The sequence below is a fragment of the Microcaecilia unicolor genome, chromosome 8 (genome assembly GCF_901765095.1).
Source record: "Microcaecilia unicolor chromosome 8, aMicUni1.1, whole genome shotgun sequence".
Lineage (NCBI taxonomy): Eukaryota > Metazoa > Chordata > Amphibia > Gymnophiona > Siphonopidae > Microcaecilia > Microcaecilia unicolor.
In genome coordinates, this window is record NC_044038.1 from 86,138,567 (window position 1) to 86,158,528 (window position 19,962).

The 19,962-nt window shown below is 45.3% G+C and overlaps 1 protein-coding gene across 3 annotated transcripts in view; it reads left to right on the forward strand.

Moving 5' to 3' along the window:
• Positions 1–4,884: 4,884 nt before the first annotated feature.
• The window catches only part of LOC115476560 (zinc finger protein 211-like), a 112,614-nt gene continuing 97,536 nt past the window's right edge, over positions 4,885–19,962 (forward strand). For 2 of the 3 annotated variants that reach the window (XM_030212987.1, XM_030212989.1), the window contains exons 1-4: positions 4,885–5,197; positions 11,624–11,824; positions 18,090–18,216; positions 19,033–19,140. In XM_030212987.1, the coding sequence (XP_030068847.1) occupies positions 11,801–11,824; positions 18,090–18,216; positions 19,033–19,140 (259 nt within the window). In that variant the 5' untranslated portion in view covers positions 4,885–5,197; positions 11,624–11,800. Of the gene's footprint in view, positions 5,198–11,623; positions 11,825–18,089; positions 18,378–19,032; positions 19,141–19,962 lie in introns of those variants that run through there. The other variant, XM_030212988.1, reaches the window with a different exon arrangement.

The following is a 19,962-nucleotide window of genomic DNA, read 5'->3' on the forward strand; positions in this document are numbered from 1 at the left end:
CCGAGGGTTAGCTCCTTAAGAAGAAGAAACGAAACAGGGGACTCTCTGTCGAGTGTTCCCTTCTAACTCAGCTACAGCTACAACTCGGATAAGTAGCTCTTCTACTCCAAAAAATATAAGTAGTAAGATAGCCTGCTAGCAATACAATTTAACGAGCTCACATCATATCCATTAGTAACAGACAATAGTGTCCATTTTGGATATGGAGCAACCAGTTTTGAAAACATATGGGGAGCACTGAGAAGGCAGAGCATCAGAAGTCTTTTCCTCCGATATAAAAGAATATAAAAATTAAATACTGAGAGGAATACTTGTAATCAGTACTGATTGAATAATTCTTCATTTACAGGTACCAAAGGAAAAGTAAATATAATATACCACTGCAATCTACAACAGCGGCCAATCCAGGCCAAGGGCACCTGGCAAGCTTCCCAAACATGCAAACATTCTATGCATATTATTCCTGGAATTGTGGATTTTTCCCAAGTCCATTTAGTAGCGGTTTATGGACTTGTCCTTTAGGAAACCGTCTAACCCCCTTTTAAACTCTGCCAAGCTAACCGCCTTCATCACGTTCTCTGGCAACGAATTCCAGAGTTTAATTATGCGTTGGGTGAAGAATAATTTATCCGATTTGTTTTAAATTTACTACAGTGTAGTTTCATCACATGCCCCCTAGTCCTAGTATTTTTGGAAAGCATGAACAGACGCTTCACATCCACCTGTTCCACTCCACTCATTATTTTATATACCTCTTTCATGTCTCCCCTCAGCCGTCTCTTCTTCAAGCTGAATAGCCCTAGCCTCCTTAGTCTTTCTTCATAGGGAAGTCGTCCCATCCCGGTATCATTTTAGTCGCCCTTCGCTGCACCTTTTCTAATTCTACTATATCTTTCTTGAGATGCGGCAACCAGAATTCAACAAATACTCAAGGTGCGGTCGCACCATGGAGCGATACAACGGCATTATAACATCCTCACACCTGTTTTCCATACCTTTCCTAATAATACCCAACATTCTATTCGCTTTCATAGCCGCAGCAGCACACTGAGCAGAAGGTTTCAGTGTATTATCGACGACGACACCCAGAGCCCTTTCTTGGTCCGTAACTCCTAACATGGAACCTTGCATGACGTAGCTATAATTCGGGTTCTTTTTTCCCATGTGCATCACCTTGTACTTGCTCACATTAAACGTCATCTGCCATTTAGCTGCCCAGTATCCCAGTCTCTTAAGGTCCTTCTGTAATTTTTCACAATCCTGTCGATAGTTAACGACTTTGAATAACTTTGTGTCATCAGCAAATTTAATTACCTCGCTAGTTACTCCCATCTCTAAATCATTTATAAATATATTAAAAAGCAGCGGTCCTAGCACAGACCCCTGAGGAACCCCACTAACTACCCTTCTCCATTGTGAATACTGCCCATTTAACCCCACTCTCTGTTTCCTATCCTTCAATCAGTTTTTAATCCACAATAGGACATTTTCTCCTATCCCATGACCCTCCAATTTCCTCTGTAGCCTTTCATGAGGTACTTTGTCAAACACCTTTTGAAAATCCAGATAAACAATATCAACCGGCTCCCCTTTGTCCACATGTTTGTTTACTCCTTCAAAGAACTGAAGTAAATTGGTCAGGCAAGATTTCCCCACACAAAAGCCGTGCTGACTTGGTCTCAGTAATCCATGTCCTTGGATGTGCTCTGTAATTTTGTTTTTGATAATAGCCTCTACCATTTTCCCCGGCACCGATGTCAGACCTCACCGTTCTATAATTTCCCTGATCTCCCCTGGAACTTTTTTTAAAAATCGGCGTTACATTGGCCACCCTCCAATCTTCTGGTACCATGCTCGATTTTAAGGATAAATTGCATATCACTAACAGTAGCTCCGCAAGCTGATTATTTAGTTCTATCAGTACTCTAGGATGAATACCATCCGGTCCAGGAGATTTGCTACTCTTCAGTTTGCTGAACTGCCCCATTACGTCCTCCAGGTTTACCGTGAAGTCAGTAAGTTTCTCCGACTCGTCCGCTTGAAATACCATTTCCGACACCGGTATCCCACCCAAATCTTCCTCGGTGAAGACCGAAGCAAAGAATTCATTCAATGTCTACCCTACGTCTTTATCTTCCTTGATCGCCCCTTTTACCCCTCGGTCATCCAGCGGGCCAACCGATTCTTTTGCCGGCTTCCTGCTTTTAATATACAGGAAAAAATTTTTGCTATGTTTTTTTGCCTCGAATGCTATCTTTTTTTGCGTAATCCCTCTTGGCCTTCTTTATCTGCGCCTTGCATTTGCTTTGACACTCCTTATGCTGCTTCTTGTTATTTTCAGATGGTTCCTTCTTTCATTTTTTCTGAAGGCGTTTCTTTTAGCCCTAATAGCTTCCTTCACCTTACTTTTCAACTATGCCGGCTGTCTTTTGGACTTCCGCCTTTCTTTTCTAATTCGCGAAATATGTTTGGCCTGGGCTTCCAGGATGGTATTTTTGAACAGTGTCCATGCCTGTTGTACAGTTTTTACCCTCTCAGTTGCCCCCCTAAGTTTTTTTTTAACCGTTCTTCTCATTTTATTATAGTCTCCTTTTTTAAAGTTAAACGCTAATGTATTTGACTTCCTGTGTATAGTTACTTCAAGGTTGATATCAAAACTGAACATATTATGACCACTGTTATCAAGCGGCCCCAGAACCCTAATGTCCCTCACCAGATAATGCGCTCCACTAAGGACCAAGTCTAGAATTTTTCCTTCTCTCGTCGGCTCCTGCACCAGCTGCTCCATAACGCTGTCCTTAATTTCATCAAGGAATTGTACCTCTCTACCATGTCCCGATGTTACATTTACCCTGTCTAGATTTGGATAATTGAAGTCACCCATTATTATCACATTGCCCATTTTGTTTGCATCTCTGATTTCTTTTATCATTTCTGCGTCTACCTGCTCATCCTGGTGAGGTGAACGGTAGTACACTCCTATCACCGTCCTTTTCCCTTTTCTACATGGAATTTCAACCCACAATGATTCAAAGGTGTGATTTGTGTCCTGCTGAATTTGTAATCTATCTGAGTCAAGGCTCTCGTTAATATACAATGCTACCCCTCCACCAGTCTGGTCCACCCTATCACTACGATATACTTTGTACCCCAGTATGACAGTGTCCCACTGGTTATCCTCCTTCCACCAGGTCTCAGTAATGCCTATTATATCCAATTTTTCATTTAGTGCAATATATTCCAACTCTCCCATCTTATTTCTTAGACTCCTAGCATTTGCATATAGACATTTCAGAGTATGTTTGTTGTTCCTGTTTGCATGATGCATAGTACTTGACACTACTGATTTACTACTACTACTGCTATTTAGCATTTCTATAGCGCTACAAGGGATACGCAGCGCTGCACAAACATAGAAGAAAGACAGTCCCTGCTCAAAGAGCTTACAATCTAATAGACAAAAAATAAAGTAAGCAAATCAAATCAATTATTGTGTACAGGAAGGAGGAGGGTAGGTGGAGGCAGGTGGTTACGAGTCAAAAGCAATGTTAAAGATGTGGGCTTTCAATCTAGATTTAAAGGTGGCCAAGGAAGGGGCAAGACGTAGGGGCTCAGGAAGTTTATTCCAGGCATAGGGTGCAGCGAGACAGAAGGCGCGAAGTCTGGAGTTGGCAGTAGTGGAGAAGGGAACAGATAAGAAGGATTTATCAATGGAGCGGAGTGCACGGGAAGGGGTGTAGGGAAGGACGAGTGTGGAGAGATACTGGGGAGCAGCAGAGTGAGTACATTTATAGGTTAATAGAAGAAGTTTGAACAGGATGCGAAAACGGATAGGGAGCCAGTGAAGCGACTTGAGGAGAGGGGTAGTATGAGTAAAGCGACCCTGGCGGAAGACGAGACGGGCAGCAGAGTTTTGAACCGATTGGAGAGGGGAGAGGTGACTAAGTGGGAGGCCAGCAAGAAGCAGATTGCAGTAGTCTAAACGAGAGGTGACAAGGGTGTGGATGAGGGTTTTGGTAGAGTGCTCAGAAAGAAAGGGGCGGATTTTACGGATGTTGTAAAGAAAGAAACGACAGGTCTTGGCGGTCTGCTGGATGTGAGCAGAGAAGGAGAGAGAAGAGTCAAAGATGACCCGAAGGTTTCGAGCCGAGGAGACAGGGAGAATGAGAGAGCCATCAATAGAAATAGAAAACGGGGGGAGTGGGGAGGTGGGTTTGGGGGGAAAATGAGAAGTTCGGTTTTGGTCATGTTTAATTTCAGGTGGCGTTGAGACATCCAGATAGCAATGTCAGACAAGCACGCTGAAACTTTGGTTTGGATGCAAGGTGAGATATCAGGGGTAGAAAGGTAGATTTGGGAGTCATCAGCATAGAGATGGTAGGAAAAGCATCTTTTGTCTAACCTTTAGTTGTATTTAAGGGCACCTGGCGTACCACGGTCTATTGTGCAACCTCACTATCCAGAAACCCTATCTTCCCTGTTTGTGAGGTATCCTTGCAAGATACCTTATCCCGATTTATAAGAGATTATTACTCTACCCTATGAAAAGTTATTCCGTTATTATACTTCCTATGTGTACATCCGTATGCTGCCTTCACAAACTGGTATGTTTGAAAATATAAGTGAGAAATAAAAATGTTACCAACAATAAAGAACGACAACGTGCATGCAGCAGCTCACAGGTTTGTTTGCTTTGTTTTGAGTGTATCGGGATGACAGCTGCGCGTGGGAGTGGAAACAAATTACCCAATTGGTTTCAACGTGTTGACGTCACTTCGTTTCCTGTTTTTATTCAAGCTCTTTGATTACCGTGTTGCTGGTAAATAGAAAGACGTTACAGCAGCTGTAATCAGTGTGCGACAATACCTACCGGAATATCTCTGAACCCTCCTGGGCGCTGGGAAACATTGTCTAGTGCAGACCTTTTAGCAAAGAACGGCTGTCAAGGAGGGGAGGGGTTTAAAATCTTATTTATTTCGCTGATTGTGACTTGGCTCCAGGCTTTCGTTAGTGAATAAAATAGACATTGGGTGGTGGGGTTTGAGATAGATTACTGGTTTGCTTCTGCGCAAACTTGAAAAAAAATTACATAAATCCCAGGCCAGCTTCTTTGTTTTTTAGTTAAGTAAGAAAAATATTTCTTATGTACAAAGAGTCTGAGCAGCATGGTTTGCTTTTAGAGGGCTGCTTTGACCAGGTAAAGGATGGGTTGGTTCTCCGTGCATACGCTTAATTTGGGTGGAATGGTTCGTTCTGGTAACGCATCCTTATTGTTAACATGGGACCGAAGTGCAAGGTTTCACATCAAAGGCACTGTCACGTCTCTATCAGGTTGCGAGACTAGGGTTTGTTTGTTTTGTTTACATTTCAGCACAATGATGGATTTCATTACCTTTAGATTTAAGGTTAACTCGTAATCATTGTTTTCATAAGCTATTAAACCCATTTATATTGTTGCTACACACACATGAATGAATTGGGGGTATTTTAGTGGTAATGATTATTTGTCAGAATGGGGTTGCCTAGTTTATTTTAATATTGTAAACTGCACAGATCCAGTAATAGATCCAGTAATAGTATGTAGCGGAATGTAATTTTTTTTATTGTATACATACATGGAAGGAGGCGATTTTTTTTTAAATGTGAATACTCCTCTTTTGTGAGGAAAGTGCTAACGTTTTTTAACCTCCTCCTTTCCTTACGGAGGAAAGATGGTTCCATATCATCATGCTGATCAATCCATAGACTGGTGGGTTGTGTCCATCTACCAGCAGGTGGAGATAGAGAGCAATCCTTTTGCCTCCCTATATGTGGTCATGTGCTGCCGGAAACTCCTCGGTATGTTCTCTATCTCAGCAGGTGGTGGTCACACACAGCAGCAGCTCTGGCTAGGCCTCCAAGCCTAATTTTTAGGTTTTGTTGAGTGCCTGGGGTTGAGGGCTCTTCTTGAGCAAGTGCAAACCTGGTGGTGCCAGGTCCCTCCTTTTCTCCCCCCCCTCCTGCTGGCTCTGTTTAAAAAAAAAAAAAAAATTTTGGACGTCCTTAAGGGCGTTTATTTTCGACGTTTATTTAAACGTTTATTGCAGCTACTCACTGGGACCCCAGGTCGTTACAACTCGGAGCAGAAAGCAGGTAATTTTACCTTTTTGTAGCGGGCAGGGGGTTCCCCGATTGATCTCCACGTGGCTGATGGCGTTGGAGGGCGAGGGCGCAAAGAATCGCTCTCCGGACCGCGTGTGCGCGTCTAGCGGGGATGCGGGGGTTTTAAAGTCTGATTCGCCCTTGTTGGGTGTCAGTTTGGAGGCCGGTCAGTGTCCCGGTTCTTCCTCGGGTGCGGCGGTTTTTCCCGCCATAAACGCCCATCCCCCGCTGCTCGCCTCCGCCATCTTGGCCGGCCACGCTGCTCGGACGGCTTCTTCTTGGGCCGCCCTTGAGGTGGGAGACGTTAATGCCATGGCCGCCCTTCATTTGGGTGACGGCAGAAAAGCGGCTAGTTAAGCGCTGTTCTTCCCGCGCGGCTCCTTCACGGAGTGTCGCGCCGGACGCCATCTTGGATGCGCAGCATGTTTCTCCCCCGCTCTTGCGAGCGCCGGTTGAGGGTGCGTCTAGGGCTGTGGCCCAGGCTGCTGAAGTGCACAGTCTGGGGGGTTTCTCCCCCGAGTTTATTTTGCTGCTGCATCAGGCCTTTCTTATGCAAAACGCTGCCCCTTCTCCCTTGTCCGATAAAGGGGTTGAGGCCCCCGGAAGTAAACGCCCTCGGGTGGATTCCCAGGCCTTAGAGGACTCTGTTTCCTCTGATGTAGATGAGGGCAGCGTATCTGAGTTCTCCCAACGGTCCTTTGGGGATTCCTTGGAGGAGACGGATTCCCGCTCGGATGGAGCGGATGACCCCTCTGCAGCACGGATCTTTCGCTCAGAGGATTTGCCCAACCTGTTAGTGCAGGCCATGAGCATTTTGAAGATTTCCTCTCCAGAGGACGTCTCTCCCTCAGCCCCTGTTGGCTCCGCCATTATGCTGGGGACGAAGCGCCCGCCTAGAACCTTCCACGTGCATGATGCCATGCACACCTTAATTTCGGCTCAATGGGATGTCCCGGAAGCGAGCCTTAAAGTGGCTAGGGCTATGTCCCGCCTCTATCCTTTGCCTGAAAGTGAACGGGAGACCTTTCTTTGGCCTACCGTGGATTCTTTAATCACTGCGGTGACTAAGAAAACGGCGTTGCCGGTGGAAGGTGGCACGGCCCTAAAGGACGCCCAAGACAGAAGATTGGAGGCAGCCTTAAGGTCGTCCTTTGAGGTGGCTGCCTTAAGTTTGCAGGCCTCAGTTTGCGGCTCCTACGTGGCCAGGGCGTGCCTGACGATTGTGCAGCGGGCTTCCCCCTCGGATCCTTCCTTGAGGGCTGAGTGGCCGGCCCTGGAATCGAGCCTGGCTTATTTGGCAGACTTACTGTATGATGTCTTGAGAGCCTCGGCTAAAGGTATGGCTCAGACAGTCTCTGCGCGGCGGTGGCTTTGGCTGAAGCATTGGTCTGCTGACCACGCATCTAAGTCCCGCCTGGCAAAGTTGCCTTTTAAAGGCAAGCTGCTCTTTGGGGTCGAGCTGGACAAAATTGTGACCGATCTCGGCACGTCTAAGGGCAAGAGGTTACCAGAGATCAGGGCTCGGGCCAGTGGTGCTCGCCCTGGTAACTCCAGAGGACGGTTTCAGGAAGCCCGTCGGTACCGCCCGGGCAAGTCGGGCTCCTCTGCCCCCTCTTCCTTCAAAGGAACTTCTCCCCCAAGCAGCATTCCTTTCGCAGAGACCGCCGTCCCGGAGGTGCGCCCTCCGGTCCTCCCCCAGGGTCTAGTACCCAATGACGGGGCCCTGGTCCATGGCCCAGTGCAGATTGGAGGACGCCTGTCCTCGTTTCTGGGCGAGTGGACCAGGGTAACTTCAGACGCTTGGGTTCTGGAAGTCATCAGAGACGGCTACAAGCTAGAGTTCTTCCGACCCTTAAGAGACAGGTTTGTACTCTCTCCCTGCAAGTCTCCGGTCAAGCTGTGGCAGTGCAGCAGACCTTGGACAACCTGATACGCCTGGGTGCGGTCGTTCCGGTGCCAGAAAATCAGATTGGCAAGGGATGTTACTCCATTTACTTTGTGGTACCAAAGAAAGGAGGTTCTGTCCGGCCTATCCTCGACCTCAAAGGGGTCAATCGGGCCTTGAAAGTGTGGCACTTTCGCATGGAGACTCTCCGCTCTGTTATAGCGGCAGTGAAGGCAGGGGAGTTCTTGGCTTCCTTGGACATCAAGGAAGCGTACCTGCATATTCCCATCTGGCCTCCTCATCAACGCTTTCTGCGTTTTGCAGTCCAGGGCCGACACTTCCAGTTCAGAGCCCTCCCTTTCGGGTTGGCTACTGCTCCGCGGACCTTCTCCAAAGTAATGGTGGTCATCGCGGCCTTCCTGCGAAAGGAAGGAGTACAAGTCCATCCTTATCTGGACGACTGGTTGATCCGAGCCCCCTCTTATGCAGAGTGCGGCAAAGCTGTGGACCGGGTGATTGCTCTTTTGAGCTCCCTGGGGTGGATCATCAACTGGGAGAAAAGCCAGCTGCGCCCGACTCAGTCCCTGGAGTATCTGGGAGTTCGATTCGACACCCAAGTGGGCAGAGTGTTCCTGCCGGACAATCGGATTGTCAAACTTCAGGCTCAGGTGGACCAGTTCCTAGTAGCCTCTCCTCTTCGGGCTTGGGACTATGTGCAGCTGTTGGGCTCTATGACGGCCACGATGGAAGTAGTGCCCTGGGCCAGGGCTCATATGAGACCACTACAACACTCTCTGCTGCAGCGCTGGACTCCGGTGTCGGAGGATTATGCTGTGCGCCTTCCCTTGGACCCAGCAGTGCGCAAGGCGCTGAGCTGGTGGCTGCAGACAGACAAGTTGTCTGCAGGAATGCCTCTGGTGACCCCGGAGTGGATTGTCGTCACAACGGACGCCTCTTTGTCGGGCTGGGAGCCCACTGCTTGGGAAGGACAGCGCAGGGGCTCTGGTCTCCTGCAGAGGCAAAGTGGTCTATCAACCTCCTGGAACTCAGAGCCATTCGGTTGGCGCTTTTGGAGTTCATCCCGGTACTGGCGTTGAAGCCAGTAGGGGTCCTGTCGGACAATGCCACGGCTGTGGCCTATGTCAACTGCCAGGGAGGTACCAAGAGCGCCCCTCTAGCCAAGGAAGCCATGAATCTATGCCAGTGGGCGGAAGCGAACTTGGAACAGCTGTCAGCGGCCCACATTGCCGGAGTCATGAATGTCAAGGCGGACTTTTTCAGTCGCCATACCTTGGATCCCGGAGAGTGGCAGCTATCTGCTCAGGCGTTCTTGGACATCATGAAGCGCTGGGGCCAGCCGAGCCTAGATCTGATGGCGTCATCAGCCAATTGCCAAGTGCCGCGCTTTTTCAGCAGAGGACGGGACCCTCGATCCCTGGGAGTAGATGCTCTTCTCCAACAGTGGCCGACACAGGAGCTTCTCTATGTGTTCCCGCCCTGGCCCATGTTGGGCAGGGTGCTAGACCGGGTGGTAAAGCATCCGGGCCGGATAATCCTGGTGGGTCCGGACTGGCCCAGACGTCCCTGGTATGCGGACTTGATCAGGCTCTCAGTGGACGATCCTCTGCGGCTGCCAGTGGAGCAGGGCCTGTTGCATCAGGGTCCCGTGGTGATGGAGGATCCCTCCCCCTTTGGTCTTACGGCCTGGCTATTGAGCGGCAGCGTCTGAGAAAGAAGGGCTTCTCAGACAAGGTCATCGCCACTATGCTGAGAGCGAGGAAGCGCTCTATTTCTACTGCTTACGCCAGGGTTTGGCGTACCTTTGCAGCGTGGTGTGAAGCAGGCTCACTTTCTCCCTTCACTGCTCCAATTTCTTCAGTGTTGGCGTTCCTGCAAGAAGGTCTGGAGAAAGGCCTGTCGCTCAGTTCCCTTAAAGTCCAGGTAGCGGCTCTGGCTTGCTTCAGGGGCCGCCTGAAGGGTGCTTCCCTGGCTTCGCAGCCAGATGTGGTGCGCTTTCTCAAGGGAGTTAATCACCTGCGCCCTCCTCTGCACTCAGTGGTGCCTGCGTGGAATCTCAACCTGGTGCTAAGAGCCTTGCAGAAGCCACCTTTTGAACCCTTGTCAAGGGCATCTCTGAAAGACCTGACGTTGAAAGCAGTCTTTTGGTGACTATCACTTCAGCCAGAAGAGTTTCCCAGCTCCAGGCACTCTCATGTCGAGAGCCCTTTCTGCAGTTCACTGAGGCAGGCAGTGCCTTCCTTCCTGCCCAAGATTGTTTCTCGCTTCCATGTGAATCAGCAGCTCTGTCTCCCTTCCTTTCGTAGGGAGGACTACCCAGAGGAATACTCTGCTCTCAAATATCTGGATGTGAGATGAGTCATCATCAGATACTTGGAAGTGACCAATGATTTCCAGAAGTCGGATCATCTGTTTGTCCTGTTTGCAGGTCCTCGTAAGGGTCTGCAGGCTGCTAAGCCTACAGTGGCAAGATGGGTCAAGGAAGCCATTGCAGCGGCTTATGTGGCCGCGGGGAAGGTGCCGCCTATCCAGCTGAAGGCTCACTCCACTAGAGCTCAGGCGGCCTCGATGGCAGAGGCCGGGTCCGTCTCCTTGGAAGAGATTTGCAAGGCGGCAACTTGGGCATTGGCCCATACCTTCTCCAAGCATTACCGCTTGACTGTGGCTGCTTGGGCGGAGGCCCGGTTTGGAGCTTCAGTGTTGCGGTCAGGGATTTCTATGTCCCACCCTGGGTGAGTACTGCTTCGGTACATCCCACCAGTCTATGGATTGATCAGCATGATGATATGGAAGGAGGGAGACAGACATTAGAAGTGAATAGGACAGATGTAGTATTTGTGTATATTGAGCATATGTTTAATAAAGTTGGTCGCTTTTCAATAGATTGTAGTATGGTCAACTTATACTAGTGTTTAAGAAGAATGGTTCCAAGGGTGGTCCTGTGAGGTATCTGTGACCTGGACTGGCCAGTGATAGAAACAAGGAACTAGATTTGATGGACGGTTTGACCTAGTATGTTTAGGCTAGTACACATCTGTTTGAGTTGCATTTAGATATTGAATGGTGCTATGCGTTTTATGTATATGTATTGATTCTGAAATGATTTCTTTATAGATAGATGGCTGATTCACCTTTTCTGAATGAATGGAGTCTGTGTTTTTGGTTGTGCACCATTAATGGTAATGGTGTTTTGTGATCATTAATGGTTGTGAAAGTTTTATTTTTGAAAAATTTTATCACGACTGCATGTGGTTCTCTTTTGGAAAAGCATCTTCCTGAACCTCTAGGTTTAGTGGCAGGACTGAAGCCAAATCAACCAAATAGAAAGCTGCAACCTAAGAGACTCCCCATCATGCAGTTATCGTAAATCTGTTTAGTTGTTTGGTTTATGAGTTACATTTCTGTTTCTGAGCTAGCTGGTAGTACCTTTGAGGTCTCGGAGCCACTTGTACTGAAAAAAAAAATCTGTACAGCAAATATGGGCCACTGCTCTAATGCCACAGAGGGTAGCATTATTTGGCTAATAAAATGGACGTGTCCAAACATATAATCTCATTTTTCTTCCTTTCTGATCTGTAGGAACCACTGAGACAAGATCCAGGGTTGTGTAAACACTGAAGGAATTGCAAAACTGCTGTACAGCTACTGAAGGAGTAGACAACGTTATTTGACTCTGTGTGCTCTCCTCTTCTTGTTGCCTTCCCAAAATGCAGTAGCAACCCAAACGCTTTATTTGTGCAGTTGAGAAGAAGGAATATGCCCGGACCAACCTCCTGCCAAGTAGGAGCATTTTCTAGAAATGATTGCATGTTGATTAAATGGGGGGGGGGGGGGGGGGGGGGGGGGAAGGGGGAGCATATACAAGCATGCTGGAAACCATCTTGCCACCAGTTTATAGTCCTCTCAAACCAAGTCACTTTATCAATAAAGCATGAATTATCAAAGACAACCAAACAACAATTTGGCAAAATTGTATCCTTTTGCCCACCTGTACTAAACTTATGAAAGAAAATAAGCTCCATTGCAGCTGCTTCTTAAATTTGTGTTAAAACTTAGCACCAGTGATTATCTTTAATCCAAGTGAAAAGATGCTGCACATGTAATAAGTAAAGCATAGCGCTATAAAGATGGAGACCCAGTTAGGCTGTCCTTGATTGAATAACTTAAGCTATATGTGTATGAAAATGGGCTGTATATGATTTTGTAGACATGCAGAGTTCTAGTAGTCCTGTTGGTTTTGGAGAAAATTGAGTTCTTTACAGGTTGTGAGACACTTATTTGGACTCTTGGACCAACTAGCTAAAGATGATATATCTGAACTTTCAAGGTTACAAAGACACTTTCTTCAGAAGGGACTTTTGTAGTTTTAACAGCTTCTTACTAGTTATTCTGCCAGACACCCTATAGATGGAGCCAGAGATCAAGATGTCCAATGAATTTGCCTCCCCCTATAAGTGCATGGTGGTCAGTTTTGTGTCTCAGCAGATGGTGGCATATTGATGCAGTAGTAATGTATTCTGTCTGCTGAACCTCTTGGGACAACAGTCTCGAAGAGCTGCTTCTCCCCTAGTGAAACATAAGATTGAGGCAAGGGTTTGTGTAGTCATGGTCAGTGGCTTGCTGATCTCCATGGTGGGACTTACACTTTCAGGCAATGATTCTCAGGTTCAGTATAGTGTACTACTACCTCTGATCTGCTCTTCTTGGCGTGCCCTAGGATAGTGCTTCTCAAGTCCAGTCCTGGAGTACCCCTGACAGATGAAAGTCCCTGGTGGGGCTGGCCACAGGCAACCTGCTTACAGTGCTCTCTCTGCCAGCCACTGGTTTGGGAGGGCCGCAGGGAGGAGGGGTGTGGAACAGAGGGAGTTGCCAGATCCGTGAATGGGAAGAATGAGCACAGAGAGGCTAGATCTGTGGAGGGGGAAGGGAAACAAATGCTGGACCCACAAGGTGGTGGATGAGGGGAGAGACGAAGAGAGGTGCTGGACCTGGAGGGTGAGGGAAGAAAGAATAACCAGACCAGAAAGGGAGGTGTGAATTGGGGGGGGGGGGGGGGGAGACACTTGACCGAGGGAGAGAGAGATATCAGACCACAAGGGGAGGGAGGAGGAGGGGATTCAAAGGTGCAAGAGGGAAGGATGCTGGTCCCAAGATGGGTCAGTGGGGGCATAAGAACATAAAAGAGTTGCCATACTGGGTGTGACGAATAGTCCATCCTAGCCTATTATCGTCTTTCCAAATAGTGGCCAAGCCAGGGTCACAAGTACCTGGCAGAAACCCAATTAGTAACAACATTCCATGCTACCAATCCTGGGGCAAACAGTTGCTTCCCCATGTCTGTCTCAATAACAAACTAAACTTTTCCTTCAGGAACTTGTCCAAATCTTTTTTTTAAACCCAGACACGCTAACTTCTGTTACTACATCCTCTGGCAAAGAGTTCCAGAGCTTAACTATTCATTGAGTGAAAAAAATATTTCCTCTTATTTGTTTTAAAAGTATTTCCATGCAGCTTCCTTGAGTGTTCCCTAGTCTTTGTACTTTTCAAACGAATAAAAAATTGATTTACTTCTACTTGTTCTACACCACTCAGGATTTTGTAGACCTCAATCATATCGTCTCTCATCCGTCTCTTTTCCAAGCTGAAGAGCCCTAACCTTTAGCCTTTCCTCATATGAGAGTTCCATCTCCTTTTATCATTGCTCTTCTTTGAACCTATTCTAATTCCGCTATATATTCTATATATTTTTTGAGATACGGCGACCAGCTCTGATGCAATACTCAAGGTGCAGTTGCACCATGGAGCGGTACAGAGGCATTATAGTATTTTCAGTTTTATTCAGCATCCCTTTCCTAATAATTCCTAACATCCTGTTTGCTTTTTTGGCCACTGCCGCACACTGAGCAGAAGATTTCAGCATATTACCTACGACACCCAGATCTTTTTCTTGAGTGCATCAGGTAACTATGATTCGGATTATTCTTCCCAATGTGCATCACCTTGCATTTGTTCATGTTAAATTTCATCTGCCATTTAGATGCCCATCTTCCAGTTTCCTAAGGTCTTCCTGCAATATTTCACAGTCGGCACTTTCTTTAACAACCTTAAATAGTTTTGTGACTTCTGCAAATTTAATCACCTCACTCGTCGTCCCGATTTCCATATCATTTATAAGTATGTTAAATAGCACTGGTCCCAGTACTGATCTCTGCGCCACTCCACCGTTTACACTCCTCCATTGAGTGAAGTGACCATTTAACCCTAACCTCTGTTTTCTGTCCAATAACCAATTCCTAATCCACACCATAACCTTGCCTCCTATTCCATGACTCTCTGACTTTCTCAAGAGTCTCTCATGAGGAGCTTTATCAAAAGGCTTTATGAAAATCTAGATACACTTCAACAACCGGCTCACCTTTATCCACATGTTTATTCATGCTTTCAAAGAATTGGTGAGGCAAGACTTCCCTTGGCTAAATCCATGCTGACTCTATCCCATTAAACCATGTTTGTCTATGTGTTCCGTAATTTTATTCTTTATAATAGTTTCCACTGTTTTGTCCATCACTGACATCAGACTTACCGGTCTATAATTTCCTGGATCACCTTTAGAATGCCTTTTAAAAAGCGGCGTCACATTGGCCAGTCTTATAATATGGACTATTTTAACGACAGGTTGCATATTACTAACAGCAGATCAGCAGAGAAGAGAGAGAAATGCTGGCCCCATGTTTTTTTTTTTTGAGGGGGGGGGGGAAGTAGCAGGACAGAGACAGAAATGCTGAGCTAGGGGATGCAGGAGGAAAGGAAGAGAGAAGGAATAAGCTGGATATGGGAAGGAACAGACAGTGAAGTGATGCTGGGTACGGAAGGAGCATAGGGCTAGGGGCAGGGACACAGAGAGGCAATGCTGGACACAAAGGGGAGATGCTGGATATGATGGATAAGGGATGCAGCAGAAAGATGGATAGTGGACATAGAGGGAGAAGAAATATCCATAGGAGAGAGTTAAGGAAAAATTCAAAGCAGAAGAGAAACACTTAGATCAAAGCAATGCTGAGACAACAAAGGTAGAAAAATAAATTTTTTTCTAAATGTATTGTAACGTGTTAACTTTGGGAAATGTGCATATCTAATATCTTGCATTTCAGTTTCTATTTCTATGATAGATTTTCTATGTAGGTCTGGAGTGTATTACTTCTGGCAGGGTTTGTTTATTGGACTCTGAAAGGGTTCCCTCTTCTGCCCCTCCCCATCCCTAATACCTTGGGAGAAATAGAGCTATAGGGGGCCCATCTTAATTTTTTCTCACAGGGGTTCACTGTATCCTAAATACACCACTGCACTAAGCAGCATCCCCTTCCATTTGGCAGCAGAAGATGGTGTTAATAAGACATCATCTTAGCTGCTGTGCAACCAGTCTCATGATAAGAACTGCAAAATCTCACAGCTCTTATCACAAGACTGGTCCCACAGCAGCAGGAGATAATGTTTTATATAGACATTTCCTGCTGCTTGAGAGAGAGGTGGGTTGTTGGTGCTGTGGCCGAGGTTTGTTGGAGTGGAGCCAGGAGGTGGAGTGGACGGGTCTGGAGGGAGTGATGGCATGGCTGGGCAGAGTGGGGCAAAGCTGGGAGCATGGCTTAAATATTCCTCTCAAAGATAAGTCCCCCTTGACAGTTCTGGTGTTTCCACCCTAGAAGACTGTGGCCTGGGGACTCCCTGGGCACTCTGCTCTCTCTGCCATTCATTTAATGTGTAGAAGGTTCAAGTTTTAGTGAATTACTTAATCTGATAATGCTGCAGTGGTGGATGGGGCTTTAGGATGGCTCATGGGACCTTAGGCTGCTTTGGCAGTGGCATACTGGAAAGTTCCAGCAGAGCACCAGCCTATATCTGGTGGTGTCACTGGAAAACTCAGCTTTTTACTTCCATCTCCTAGTAGGAAAGGGACACAACTAGAGAGCTGCACTGGAATAGGGATTGCGGGAGTCCCATGGGGATAAAAGAAGTTGCTGTGGGATTCCCGCGGGAGTGTAGTCAAAATCTCTGGTGACTTCAGAATGAGGCTTGGAATGCACTGAGAGACAGCTGGAACACCAGACTTAAAGCTTGGAACACTTATTGGTTGAATAGCGAATTCCATCCAAAAATCTACAGGAGATTGTTGGGGTTGGAAGGAAACAGAGGGCTGCGAGCAAGTAAATAAAGTGTCAACTCCTGCAGGTATGGGTGAGGATGGAGGAGACTAATTGTGGGGATGGAATGGATCTTAGCAGGAACAGGTGGGTATGGGTTAGATTTCACTGTGGATGGAATTTAACCCATTTGTACAGCTTTCTTGTGGCCGGACTAAAGAAAATAAGTTAACAGGTATGAATTAATTTCACCTAGATTATGTTCTTAGAGCTTAGGTTTGGTGCTTCTTTTTTTTTTTTATTAACTTTATTTATCATTTTCATTAATTTACAAGAATATATCTTGAACAGGTAAAGCAGTTTAACAGGTTACAGGCATTTTTCTCTAGGGAAAAATAAAATTAAATAAGGAAAATATAGATTATCAACTTGTATTAGACCCCAAATTAAAGGGGCTGGAACTTAATACTACTCAGGAGATTAGTTTCAAATATCTTCAAAAATTAAGAGGTAAAGGCTTAACAGTATATACCGCGCATTTTTACTTTTTCATTAATCTCTTTTTCCAAGGCTAATCAGACCTACTAAACTCCAACATAAATTATAAAACCTTTTTCTGTGTAATAAACTGTTTCAGATGCTCAGAAACAAAAAATACATATTTAACCCCTAGATATTTCACATTGCATTTACATGGGTAATTGAGATTAAAAGAGGTTCCCAGAGCTAATGTTGCGGATCTTAGTGCCAAAAACTCTTTCCTTCTAGCCTGAGTCTGTTTAGTGACATCTGGAAAGACTAGTACTTTTTTCCCATAAAATGGGGTTTGTAAGTGCTTTAATGCAGTTTTTCTAACCAGTTCCAGGTCCTGTTGAAAAATAAAAGATACCAAAAGAGTTTCTTTCAGTTATTTCAGTCAAGGAAGATTCTAATAGTTCCGATACATTTAAATCAGGTTCTGTTTGTAGTAGTTCTTGGGGGCCATCTTTCAATTTTCTTGCTGGCAAATAATATACTTTATTGAGTGGAGGTATTTTATCTTCTGTAAATTTCAAATTTTCCATCAAATATCGTTTGAAGATATCCAAAGGGGAATAAACTAAAGTTCTTGGAAAGTTCAACAAACGCAAATTAAGCCTCCTGTTGTAATTTTCAAAGTACTTCAGTCTGCTATGAATCAATGTATTGTCCTGTATAAGCTTTGCTGAAATTTCTTTCATTTTTACATTTTCACCAGATAAATGATTCATTCTTTCTGAGACTTCATTTTTCATTGCTGTAAGGTCTTTAGACAAAGTTTGAACGTTACTCACGAGAGAGTCGATCTTGCTAGTTGAGGTTAAGACCGTCTGAAGTATCTCCCATATAGCCTCGAGTAATACCGGCACTTTCTGGGCCTTAGATGAAACACAGGCATCGACTGGGGAGATCGCTATGGGGCCCAGTTGACTCACCGCTTCGCCGTCGTCGCGGTTTTGCAGGTCGCCTCCATAATTGGGCCCAGTCGGTTGTGGCGGTTGAGATCGCGATGGAGGGGACAACGAAATATCCTGTCCCAAGAGGTCAGCCTCTCCTGGCGCTGTAAACTCAGCGGGACCTCCAAACGCCATCGTCGCGGTTCTCGCGAGAGGTTTGGTGCTTCTTGCTGCACTCTCCTCTTATAGGGGAAGTGAAGTCACTGAAGGTCTTGTTCTCTGCTTCCATTGCAAATACCCACTAATCCGGACTAGTCAAACAGGATTAAATGTCTTCTACAATTTTGGGTTATTTTAATCTTGGTTCTATAAGAGTGTATTCACAACCTTCAATGAATCCTGGTTTTTCAGCAAAAAGATATTGTAGTTCTGTAAACTAATTTGTCCAGTTCTAGGTATACTGACAGTGCTCTGTATATGTTATTATTTCAGGCTTCGGTGACGTTCCATGATGCGGTAGTCTGTTTCTCCCAGGAAGAGTGGCAGCTTTTGGAAGAATGGCAGAAGGAGTTGTATGCACGTGTGGTGAAGGAGATCCACAGAGCCCTGTTTTCACTGGGTGAAGCAGTGTCTTCTCTGCTTATCAGGCAGACTTAGAGTTGCATGTGTTCAGTCCCCAAATTCATGGCTGCAAAATCCAGGTTCTCACAAATCTGTGACCCATGGCATTTGTTTTTCTCAAGGAGATACTGACCTGTTCCTGTAGAGATTTCTTGCTGTGTAAGATTTTCTGCAAGTCTATGAATTTCAAAGGATAAGGGTTTTACTAAGGCTGATATACGAATCTGCAGTGGCTTTGCAAATGCATTAAAATGGCAAATAGTGCACGTGGGGCTCCTTTTACTAAGCCGTGGTACTGACTTCTTAGTGCGGCAAATGCGACAAAGCCCATTTAATTCCTGTGGGCTTCGTTGCATTTTCCATGTGAGAATCTCTATTGCTGCTTAGTAAAATGAGCTCATGATTTTGTGTGTGCGAAGCCATTGTCAAAAATTGTGCTGTTTCACTAATGGAGCTGAAAAATCCCAATAAATCAGCCGATTAGTGATTCATCATAACCAAAATAATGCCAGAAAAATGTTGCAAGAGCAGAAGGCTTCCCCCTCCCCCCCCCCCCCAAAAAAAAAAAAAAAATTTAAACATCTTTTTAAAGGTATAATTAAGATTTTGTTTGCAGTCAAGTTGTGATTTCATACAAACTCGGTCACAAAAAGTTTGGTGAAACCGATTTGCATATTTTAATGGGCTGTTTGTGCAAGAAGAGTAATGTGAAAAAAATCTGTGTATTATTGGATTTGAGTTGGAGCTTTGGGATGGGAAGACTTGCTTTAATCCTGTGTTTATTTGGTTTTTTTATTTGCTTGTTTTTAAATAGGTTGTGCAATTGTTCATTCTGACGTTTTATTCAGGATAAAAAAAGGAACACGTTTCAAAGATGAATGTGATGCCAAGGGGCAGAGAATCATCAATGGGTGCACCACATGTAAGAACTTTCCAAACTTTCTTTAGTTAGGAGACTTTTGTTCTAATAGTTAATAAAGTGGTATAGGCTCTGTATTTTGGCTTCTCCTTTTTCCTCTAGTACTGATTCCCCTATACACAGATCTGCCAGTGCACATCTGTGTGGCCTTCCTCACCTCCTATTTTAATCGCATACTAAATAACACAACCCCCCCCACCCCCTAAAAAAAAAAATCATTCGTCCATCCAGTTTGCCCAATTGTGACTTCCATTTGAGGCGCATGAGCATACAGATTCCATATTCAGCCCGACACAGCTTGTCTATTTACTTGAATGCCCAACACTTCATTTTTATTTTTAATTTTTTTTTATCTCTACTTTGACTCCCTAGCTGACCTGAGCATATTCAGAATCTGTTTACGTGCTGGCTTCTGCCGTTGCCACTTGTAGCAAAAAAAGAAACAATTATATAGGGAAATAAAAACAATTACTATTCTTCGTAGTACACAAAATCTTCACAAAAAAAGTTATATTGAAAATACAACACTAAACTGTGACACACTCTTTAATCAAAATTATTACCCATAACTATAACCTATTTATGGATTTCTGCCTGTCAGGAAATCTAATAATGCAGATCTCCATACATATAATACTTTCTTATACAATAATATTAAACATCCATTTCAGCTTCAATAAAAATTCAAGCTATTAATAATTATCCAGTATATGTATTGGATTCGGTTACATATTCTGTCAAATACTCCAAGCAGATTCATCCATTAAGAGACCACAGCCTCTCCAAATACCAAATAAATGTCACTCAAAAATAGCGCAAAAAAAA